The sequence below is a fragment of the Apium graveolens genome, chromosome 10, assembly GCF_009905375.1.
Source record: "Apium graveolens cultivar Ventura chromosome 10, ASM990537v1, whole genome shotgun sequence".
NCBI lineage: Eukaryota > Viridiplantae > Streptophyta > Magnoliopsida > Apiales > Apiaceae > Apium > Apium graveolens.
In genome coordinates this window covers 176,229,393-176,241,138 of record NC_133656.1, presented here as the reverse complement: position 1 = coordinate 176,241,138, position 11,746 = coordinate 176,229,393, and the positions used below count along the sequence as shown (strand labels likewise).

The following is an 11,746-nucleotide window of genomic DNA, read 5'->3' as shown; positions in this document are numbered from 1 at the left end:
ATCAATATTTATTTTGATCCAATGAGGTTTCGTCCAAGTTTTACAATGTCCAGTCCTCTTATCTGAGCCTATACCATCCTGACTCCTAGCACGTCTCCAATCTGTCACTAAGTTACATGCCATTGCTTTAATACCAAACACGGACATTCGTATTCTTTCCCACACCCACTTATTTCGTCTTGTCCATAAACTCCAGCACAGCAAATACACCATGACAAATTATTCTCGTGTTCCTACATTAAGTACTCGCTTCAACACTGTCATGACCGTATCACTGTTAGCTACCGTGATAACATTCTGCAATCCAGCTGAGCACCATACGTCTCGAGCTATACTGCAATCAAAAAGCACTTGAACTGCATCTTCCATAGCTTCTTGACACCATGAACACCAGGAAGTAACATTGACCCTTTTACTTTGCAAGGCCACTGCAGTTGGCAACACATTAGAGCAGGCCCTCATATGAAATTTAACATCTTTCCTAGTATCTGTAAGCTCCAAATCCTCTTCCAGAATACTCGATCAACACATGCATATTCACCTCGAACTTTTCTATAACAACTTTTGACAGTAAACTCCCCTTTTTGATCTATTATCCAATACCATGAATTCTCCTTGTCACGTACGGTAATTGGAATTTGTAAAATAAGCTTCTTATCCCATTCATCAAATAGATCTGATACTACATCCACATCCCACATTTTTTGATTTGCAGCATATAAATTTTGCACAGTAGTATGCTGTAACTGCTCATGGACCATTGTTTTAACGTAGCCATCTTCTAAATCCGGAAGCTAAGGAACCTTCCACTCCATAGTTGTTAGTCCATTGCCGATTTTCCTCTGTATTCCCTGTTTCATCATATCTTGAGTTGCCCAGAGACTTCTCCACAAATAACATGGATTTGATCCAAGTGAAGCATCCAAGGAATCTGAGTCAGGATAATAACGTGCCTTCATGAACTTACTAACTAAAGGATTAATCTCCACCATCAATCTCCAAGACTGCTTTGCCAACATAGATATGTTGAAATCCTTCAGTTTCCTGAAACCTAAACCTCCTTCTTCCTTGATTGTGCATATTCTATCCCAAGACAGCCATTTAATCCCACCAGTTACTCCACTTTCCCCCCACCAAAAAGCGTTCATCCGTTTTTCAATCCTATCACAAATAGAATTTGGAATCAATAGGAGCTCCATCCAAAAATTTGGTATGGACTGCGCTGCTGTTTTAAGCAAAATAACCTTCCCATTTTTTGATAAGGTTTGATTATTCCAGTTCTGTAACTTCTTATCAATTTTCTCCACCAGAAATTTAAGCTCATCTACCCTGTTGCCTCCAATGCGCATTGGGATACCTAGGTAACGGCCAAGTACTGCTGCTTCGTGAACACCCAACTCCTCACATACTGCATTCCTATAATTATCAGTCGTATTAGGTGAGAAAGTAACAACTGATTTGTTGTAGTTTATCATCTGCCCTGACTTATGTTCATACCGATTTAAAATTATTTTCATCATATCTGCTTCATTTGCATTTGCACAAAACAAGAAGTAACAATCGTCTGCAAATAACAAGTGAGAAATCGTCGGTGCCCCTCCTGCAACCGTACAGCCATGTAACAACCCAACATGCTCACTCCTTCTAATCATAGCATTTAACCCTTCTGCACATATTATGTAGATATATGGCGAGATAGGGTCACCCTGACGTAATCCCCGTTGAGGCTGAATGTACCCAAATTCCCCATCTCTGTGTAAAAAACTATATGAAACAGATTGAATGAATTGCATTACTCGTCTTATCCAGAGGTCATGGAAGCTAAACTTTATCATCATATTATGAATAAAACCCCACTCTAATCGATCATACGCCTTAGAGATATCTATTTTTAGAGTCGCTAAACCATTTTGCCCCTGTGTTTTCCGTTTCATATAATGATTCACCTCAAAAGCTAGTTAAGCATTGTCTGTGAGTGAACGACCTTCTATGAATGCACTTTGTCTACAAATATAATCGACCCTAATTACCTTTTCAATCGGTTTGATAAAACCTTAGACAAGATTCTCACCAAAACATTACAAAGCGAAATGGGTCTAAAATCAGACATGGTTAGAGACACTTTTATTTTGGGGATCAAACAAATTAAAGAGTGATTCATACCTGCAGAAAGTAACCCAGTTTCCATAAACTGCTGGCAAAATCGAACCACAGCATCTCTTACTACATTCCAGAATGACTGAAAGAATGCAGGATTAAATCCATCTTGACCTGGTTATTTGTCTGGATGCATAGAAAAGACTGCATTTTTTACTTCCTCTGGTGTAATATCAGCAATCAAATCATCATTTTCCTTCTCCGACACCTGCTTTACAGTCTCACGGTCTGAAAGTTTGCCATCTAGATTCGTTACAGTGAACAGCTGAGAAAAATACCCCTGAATAACCTCCTGGACTTCATGTTTCGTTTCCCTCCATACACCATTACCATCCTTGATTCTTTCTACGTAATTAGACTTCCTTCTTCCAGATGCAAACTTGTGATAGAATCGCGTATTATTATCACCTTCACGTAACCAATTTTTTTTTGCCTATTGCCTCCAATATACTTCTTGTTTTTCTAACAAAATCATGTACTGCCATCTCACCTCGTTATACAGATTTACCCCATATGCATCTCTCTGTGATCGTAAGTTTCTAAGCTTAGCTCGATACATTTTTCCCTGTTGCTTATACTCAGCAGCTAAACCACCCCCCACTCTTGTAGCCTGGTATCCCATAACTTTATTTTATTTACAATGTCAAGTCCTGGTAACTCATTCCACCCATTTCGAATCACAACTTCACATTCCTTCTCTTTAAGCCATGAATTTTCAAACCTAAACTGACGCTCTTTAGGTTGATAAACTTGCTTCTGCAAATGTAAATACAGAGGCAAATGATCTGACATGCTAACCTCCAAAATTTGCACCTCTGCACATGGAAATAGGTTGCACCAAGTTTGATTTGCGAAGCCCCTATCAAGTCTCTCCTGAACCCAATTTGGCTTACCACGAGATTTCTCCCAAGTATATTTATCCCTTATAAAACCTAAATCCCCCAGGCCGCACTCATTCACAACATCAACAAATCCTTGCAGTAAATAAAATGGGTGAGGCCCTCTTTTCTCATCCGCACTCGTTAAATTATTAAAATCCCCAATAATATACCAGGGCAAATTCTCTTGTTAATAATATTAGCTACTAAATATGTATTAACTGTATGATATAAAACTGAGAAAAGCTTCACACTTTGCTTGCCAGAAGGCTTGATTTTTTTATTGCTGATAACTTTCCAATATAAAGACGATACAAACTGAAACGTGGGAAAACCAGAATGCCTACAAACTAGGACACGATCATGAGCAAGCATCCTACACTTACTAAACAACCTGACTTATTCAAACTCCTACAAACCAGCTACTTCTACGACTATCCAAACAAATGACTTACCGACATAAAAACAAGACGTTATCAGCTTTATTTAAAAACTCAAACCAAGTTAAAGATTAAACCAACATATCCCCCCTTAATCTTTAACTCGTTCAGACAGTTCCTTGATTCCCAGCAGACTTCGCATTTTCTCAAACTTGGCCACCGTCAGTGCTTTTGTCAAGACATCTGCTTTCTGCACTTCACTGTTTACATGCTTCAATATGATTTCCCCTCTTTCAACACATTCCCTTATAAAGTGATATCGCGTGTCGATATGTTTACTTCTCCCGTGAAATACAGGATTTTTAGCCAAGTCTATCGCCGACTTGTTATCAACATAAAGAATTACTGGACCATTGCATTCTGCAGCTATCTGATTCAGTACATTTCGAAACCAAATCATTTGACACGTTGCTGCAGTCGCAGCCATAAATTCCACCTCGCAAGAAGACAAGGCCACGCATCTTTGTTTCTGCGAAACCCATGTAATGAGGCTCTCATTCAGGTAGAAGCACATTCCCCCCGTACTTCTCCTATCGACTAAATCACCACCCAGATTGCTGTCGCTAAAACCAGTTAATATGTTATTCCCACTGGTTTTGCTGTACACCAGACCAAAATGTAACGTACCTTGAACATATCGAAGAATTCTTTTGGCTGCATTCTGATGAACCATGGTTGGACGCTCCATATACCTACTTGCTATCCCAACAGAAAATACAATATCCAGTCTAGTGTGTACCAAATACCTCAAACCCCCGATCATGCTCTTGTACTGTGTGACATCCACTGCTTTGCCTTCTTCATCCTTGTCAATTCGTTCCTTCGGATCCATTGGGAGTTTAGTTGGATTGCAGCCTTTCAAACCAGCCTTCTCGATAATCTTACGTGTGTATCCTGTTTGCTTAAGTCTGATGCATCCTTTGTTTTGCTGCACCTCGATTCCCAAGTAGTAGCTCAACAAGCCCATGTCTGTCATTTCAAAGCTTTGGTTCATCTGGTTTTTGAAACTCTCGATCACAGCCACGATGCTTCCTGTCACCAGGAGGTCATCCACGTAAACAACAATAATTAATTTTTCTCCTCCATTTGTTCTTGTGTAAACGGCATGTTCTGACGGGCACCTTTTAAATCCCAACTTCTCAAGGCATTCATTTAACTTTGCATACCAAGCGCGAGGTGCTTGGCGAAGACCATATAAGGTCTTTGACAGCTTGTAGACCAGTTTTTCTTTTCCCCACTTCACAAACCCCTCAGGCTGACTCACATAGACATCTTCACTTATTTCACCATTAAGAAATGTTGTTTTTACGTCAAGATGATGAACTTCCCACTCCTCTTTTGCCGCCAATGCCAGCAGTAACCTGACCGTTTCAAGTCTGGTAACCGGGGAAAATATTTCGTCAAAGTCGACTCCGTGTTCCTGCACATACCCTTTGGCAACTAACCTCGCTTTGTGTTTCACGATATTTCCCTCTGCATCTTTCTTTAACTTGAAAATCCATTTCAAACCTATAACCTTTTGACCCTGAGGAAGTTCAGTTAATTTCCAAGTTTCGTTCTTCTCTATTGACTGTAACTCCCTCTCCATCGCCATATTCCAGTTTCAATCCTTAGCAGCCTGTGCAAAGTTCATGGGTTCTTCAATTCCCATTAAATAGAGTTCCTCATCTAGCTGCATTTCCTCTGTCTCCTCATATATTTCCCTGAGGTTTCTGGTTTTCTTCGGCTCGGTACTATCATCGTAATCCTCACGGTTTAACCTTGGCACTGGTGACTGTGTCCCTGGTGTTTCTGCAGCTTCAGACTGTACACTGCGTGGGCTGTTGCTTCCTGCGTTTTCGTCGTTCTCATCTCGGAGTTCCCTCTCCCCTGTCTCAGAATCTCCAGCGACCGTAAACACACCAACTTGACTGTTTTCCCCACCAATTTTCTCACACCAGAACCACGATTTCTCTTCTTCAAACGTTGCATCCCTGCTAACATAAACTTTGTTCTCATTCGGTTCATAAAGACGATAAGCTTTTGTCCCTGGTTCTTTTCCCAAGTTGATGACTTGTTTACTTCGATCGTCCAATTTCCGTGTATGTTGACTGGGCACCTTCATATGAGCTATGCACCCAAACACCCTTATGTGTCCAACGTGTGGTTTTCTATCATTCTAGGCCTCATACGGAGTAATACCTGACAGAGATCTTGTTGGAAGTCTATTCAGAAGATATATTGAGTGCCTAACTGCTTCTCCCCACAAAAATGAAGGCATCTTCATTTGTTTCAAACAGCTTCTTGCCATCTCGACAACTGTCCTATTGCGACGTTCCACCACCCCGTTTTGTTGTGGGGTGTAGGGTGCCGTATAGTGTCGCTTAATTCCAGCCTTTTCACAATAAGATTTGAAATCATTTGACCCAAATTCACCACCTCGATCAGTGCGGAAAACTCTCACTTTCTTATCTGGGTCTCTCTCCACCAAAGCACAGAAATTCTTAAAAGCATTCAAGGCTTCATCTTTGCTCTTCAGAAAATAAACCCACATATAACGGCTATAATCATCTACTAGCAAGAAAAAATACCTTTTGCCTGAGGCTGTCTCCGGAAGTATTGGACCACACAAGTCTCCATGGATTAACTCCAACACTTTGGTTGCGTTGTAGTTTGACTGTGAAGGGAACTTCTTTCTGGTTTGTTTAGACATAAGACAATCAGTGCACACCTCACTCGGCTGTGTTATCTTTGGCAATCCGTTCACCATTCTATCTCTGAGCATCAAGGACAACGCATGATAATTAACGTGTCCTAAACGCTTATGCCAGAGTCTCGACACCTCGTCTTGTTTAGTCATCAGACACTTGGAGTTTTCAGTGTTAATCACAATTTTGTACAGCCTATTCTGCGATCGCTTCACCTTCATAAGTAACTTGTCATGGATGTCATACACCCACAACATATCTCCCTTCATGTTGATTGTGTTTCCAACCTCCGTCAACTGTCCTATACTGATTATATTATTCCGGAGTGTTGGAATATAATAAACATTTTCAAGTGTGCGTGTTTCACCATTCTTGCACACAAACGTCACAGACCCCTTCCCCTTTATGCTTACTGTAGAGCCGTCTCCAAAGCTGACTTCACCCGATATTTCCTCATTTAGCTCCAAGAACTTTGATTTGAAAACAACTAACTAAATTTGCTACTATATATTATTTTAAAAAATGTAAATCCGATAATGTCCTCCGCATTGATCATGGTTACAAATCTTGAAATTCGAAACTATTTGATTGATTATCAATTTATAATTTATTAAGTTATTTTTAAAAAATTAAATAACTGATAATTTATCTAAAATCAGTTAAATTAAATATATAAATATTTTTGAGTGATTTTTATAACGGAACTGTTGACTTGTTCGAAAATCTTATGCCAAAACAATCTAACCGAAAAACAAGAAGCCTAAAGACACTGCGTATATATATGCTGTTATGTATAAATCATCACAAAAAAAGCAACCTTGTCTCCTCCGCACAACATGTCTCAGCAATCCCCTCTCCCTATCTCAAACCCAGATTCTCAATCTCAACCTCCCCTCACCACCCCCGCTCTACGCGCTTTTCTCACGCGCCTCTCCTCCTCTATTCGACGCGCCTTCACTCAACGCCGTCCTTGGTACGAACTCATCGACCGCTCTTCTCTCTCTCGTCCTGACTCCATCACCGACGCCGCCACGCGCGTCCGTAAAAACTTTTCTTACTTCCGCGTTAACTACTTAACTGTACTCGCAATCATACTCGCTTTCTCTCTCCTTTCTCATCCTTTCTCTCTCATCGTTCTCCTCTCTCTCCTCGGCGCGTGGCTGTTTCTCTACCTCTTTCGTCCCGCCGATCAGCCGGTAGTTGTTCTCGGCCGGACTTTCTCCGATCGCGAGACCCTAGGCATTTTAATTGTGTTTACGATAGTTGTGGTGTTTCTCACGAGCGTTGGATCGGTGATTATAACGGCGGTGTTGATTGGATTGGCGATTGTGTGTGCGCACGGCGCGTTTAGAGTGCCGGAGGATTTGTTTTTGGATGATCAGGAACAGGTGAACTCCGGATTCTTGTCGTTTCTCGGAGGCGCTGCGTCGTCTGCTGCGGCTGCTGCTGCTCCTGCTGTTGTCACGCGCGTCTAAAAAGGTCAATTTAAGTCAATTTCATGTCATACGAGTTGAATTGGATCTGATTTTACGGTGAATTTTACTAGATGTTTAGTTAATTACTGAATATTGTTTGAGAATGTGATATCAGAAATTTTTTGGAGCGGTTTGGTTAGGTTTTTGTAACCTAGATTGATCCGTATCCCGCAAATGTAGATCTATGTTTTATTTTCGAAGAAATTAGATGAATGGAATTATGTCGTATTCTACCGGCTTATTTTGTGCGGAAATTGGTACATTATCTGCAATGTTAGGTTTGTAGCTTATATTATATGTGATGTTTACTTGTGGTATTGTTTTGGATTGTTTTGTGGAATGGAATTGGTATGTGACTGATTGTCGTGTTTTAATGTTCTGGTATTGATTTATATTTAGATGTAGACTTTGTTTGGTAAAAAATTGTGGCAGTGTATGTAATTTCAAGTGTTTTTTATTGTTATTGGTAGAGTTGGATTAAGTTGGCTTTGAATTTCGATGTAGATTTGGTGATTTGAAATGAGGGACTTGGGTTGATTCGGTTAAATAAATTTCCATGCAATCAAATCATTGTCCTGATGAACAAATGGTTGCCCGAAATTTTACTAGCGTCATTATGTTTAGGCAAGTGACAAAATTGCTATCCTACTTCTAATTACTTTGCCTTTTGTGTGACAAATTTGATTTGTAACTTGTAACTAGAGGAATCCGGGCTCTGAATAGTTGGTGGATTTTCAAGACTTACAATGATTTTTCAATTAGCTTTAGTAATTAGCACTCTCTGTTTAAGAAGTTGATTTGCACAAGTTTTGGATTTTTATAGGTGTAGTTTTTCCCAACTCTTGTTTGACAAGCATTTGAAATTTTGCTGATGTCTTACTACAGGTCTCCAGCCTAATTAGATTCCATGACAGCCTGATGATTATGTCCTCCTTTAGTATATGCAGAATAGACATTGTATATGAATTTTAGCAATTTTTTTGTGAAGTGTAGGAGACAATGTCAAGCAATTAGGGGTAATGCTGCAAACAGGCTCGATGTCAATGGCTAGTTAAGTCGTCATAACTGGAGGTTGGGGCAGAATGGGTAGTGGTACCGATTTAGGGGGCTTGTTTATTTAAGCGACTTGCAATCAAAATGAGTTCGTGTCTATTTGCTACCTTAGAATGCATAATTTCGTGTTGTAGCACAGTTTGCAATACTCCCATCTGCCATTTTCAATGTCATATTTTTCCAATTTATTTTCTTGGTGTTGGTTCAAGATCACTTGCCTCACGGAGTGTTGTGATAAAACCTAAAAAGAAGATGATAGAAATTGTTCAGTTTCATTTTACAGTTTACTATCCATGTACTGTGATATTTGAGGCCTGATAGAACTCCTAGCATAACCTTGCGTAGAAGGAAACCCATTCGTTTTGTTTGAACCGGCATAACACAATGGGTTGGGTTTTTTTGCCTCACCTGAGTGGGAAGATCGATTAACCCCGGACCTGAAATTTTATCGTGCACTATGCAGCGGAAAAAGATCACTGATTTTTAATCCTACATCATTGATGATGTGATTATGTGGTGGGAGTTCCTGCAATAACGCCAGATTTACCCCTCATGCTTCATGTACTAAAACTTGATTGGCAGTAAACCCAGATGTGGACTACAATTATCAAGATGATGCGACAGTATCTTAAACTTAGCTAGAATTCCTTAAAAAAAACTTAGGTTGTCGGCATTGCGAATTCATTAATAATTTTAATATATTATTGTCTCTTTTTTCGATTATATTTTTGGCACACATTTTTTACCAAAATTTATTTCTTCAACATTTAACATTTAAACTTACCAAATTATTAATATACAAGTATAATTAAAAATAGACATGAAGGTACATGTCTTTAATAGTATATATAACATTGTTTTCATTTGGGAGGGTGCTAAAAATTGGTTATTTTGATCGGTACCCCTAAAACTCCAATAAGTACTCGATTAGTAAAATCATATTACATGCACTTTGACACTATATTTGACACTCATATTAGAAATGCTCTCATCTAACATGATATATCGTTGTATATTTGTATTCTTGTTGGCTCTGGTCCAAGATTATCAATTAAAATTGGGCATGATCTATCATTATATTCTTGTTAGCTCTTGGTATGATGTGTCAATTCATGTTGGCTGTCTTCCATGTAGGAATATCATCAAAATTTGCGAACTTTTTAAATCTTTTAACACCCTTGTAAAAATACAGAAATGCATTCTTCTGAAAATTTGATAAAAAAAAAGCCAAAAATATTATATTAGTAATATTTTTAATTATTTGACAATATTGATATTTTAATTAGCACCTCTATCAATGCTATCGGAAGGAGAGTAATGATATCAAAAGGAGACTAATGATACACCTGAGAATACGGCCACTATAATCTTTTCAAAATTGCTATGAAACTTCATCCGTAATTTCTATGGCTTATCTTGGACAAAAGGAGAGTTATGATAAATCACCACTAAAATCAGGTCATAACTGCTATGAAACTTCACCCATAATTTCATAAGGCCTATTTGGGAGAAGTTTCAGGCCATGACGTATCACTAAAATTTGTTACAATCTTTGTGATAACTTTTTAGCAAGATCAAGTATGAATTCTGAAGTGCTGAAGCTGAAAGCGGTCGAGTATATTGAGCAAGGGATGAAGTATACCGGGCAAATGATCTAATGTATGCGTTCAAGTGCAGAGAGACCAAGATCGCATATGGACGCTGAGCTGCTGCTAGGGATGCAGAGGAATTTTCAGACGGGCATGGGCGGTATCAAGTTCGGGATGCAAGGAGTGGAGTATAATTGAGAAGCAATTAGATGAGGTGGTAATCATGCAACGCAACAGGAGCTTGGATTAGGGCTAGGGATGGAGTATATTCGAGAAGCAAGTAGATCAGATAATCGTTATGCACAGTGACAGGAGTTGGGATTAGAAGATCCACAAGGGATGGAGTATATAGGAGAATCAACTAAATCGGATACTAATGAATGCAAGGAAGAGGAGCGTGGGTTAAAAGATCAGCAAGGGGATGGAATAGTAATCAGCAATGGGAACAGGAGTGCGGATTAAAAGATTGGCATATTAGAGGGACAACTAGATCAGGTACACACAAATCATGTACTGCTGCAGGAATGTGGATTTGAAAATCAAAAAGGGAGAGAGAGATTATACCTGAGAAACACCTAGATTGATCATATACTAATCATGTACCGGCACATGGAACTCGGTGGGAAGTCCTGCAAGGGATGGAGCATAATCGAGAAACAAATAGATCAGGTACTGAGGCAATGTTGTACCTCAAGTATTTTTTTAAAAAAAATAAAAAAAATTGATAATATATATGTAAAAGAAAAACCATTTGTAAAGCCTGTGGTTTTCGTGTGTTACCGACTTATTGGAACTTCAATGTTTTTATATCCATGGCATCATAATATCAAACTACTCAAGTAGCAATTACAACAAGTAATGATCTCTGCTATAAATAAAATTTTCAGATCCACTAGATGTAGACCAGCAAATTATTTCTCAGTTTTAATTTGTTTTAAACTGGTCCTGGAAATGTAAAATCTTAATTTTTTAGCACAAATAAAATTTAATTTTAGTAATTTATCGAGGATTAATAGTTATAGGTATCTCAGATTTCAAAGCTGTATGTAGTTTACATTCACTGCATTTCGCCTGAAAAAAAAAAAACTACTTAGCCTCATCAATATTTCCACCTCGATATGGGGCCATAAGACAATAACAACTGCTCCAAGCTTGCTATTACGAGTAATGGGCTCCCTTAAATTTAGCATCTAAAGATATAAGAAAGTCAACTTTGGATTATATATATATATTATCCAGTTGGTAGCAATAGAAACTTACTTTAAACTATATCACATTGGATGGTCAAGTCACTAAAGACATCACTAAGACTTGAAAATTGCAAGCTGCGTATAAAACACATATCGTAACAGTTTTTAGATCTTCCTCAATCTTGTTTTCTAGTTTTTCTTCATAGGATCTAGGATGTATGCTGAAGTGCAGCAAGGAATGGAGTACATTCAGCAGGGGATGGAGTATAGTCAGCAA

The 11,746-nt window shown here is 38.8% G+C and overlaps 1 protein-coding gene across 4 annotated transcripts; it reads left to right on the top strand.

Moving 5' to 3' along the window:
* The first annotated feature begins 6,958 nt into the window (after positions 1 to 6,958).
* Positions 6,959 to 9,413, top strand: LOC141689894 (PRA1 family protein B3-like). Of its 4 annotated transcripts, none has more exons than XM_074494402.1 (2): positions 6,959 to 7,641; positions 9,154 to 9,413. In XM_074494402.1, exon 1 carries the CDS (start codon positions 6,999 to 7,001, stop codon positions 7,635 to 7,637), a length of 639 nt encoding a protein of 212 aa, XP_074350503.1. In that variant the 5' UTR covers positions 6,959 to 6,998; the 3' UTR covers positions 7,638 to 7,641; positions 9,154 to 9,413. The 4 variants fall into 4 exon arrangements, with proteins under 4 accessions (XP_074350503.1, XP_074350502.1, XP_074350501.1 ...); XM_074494401.1 differs by lacking the exon at positions 9,154 to 9,413 and adding an exon at positions 8,631 to 9,147; XM_074494400.1 differs by lacking the exon at positions 9,154 to 9,413 and adding an exon at positions 8,523 to 9,147.
* Positions 9,414 to 11,746: the final 2,333 nt, after the last annotated feature.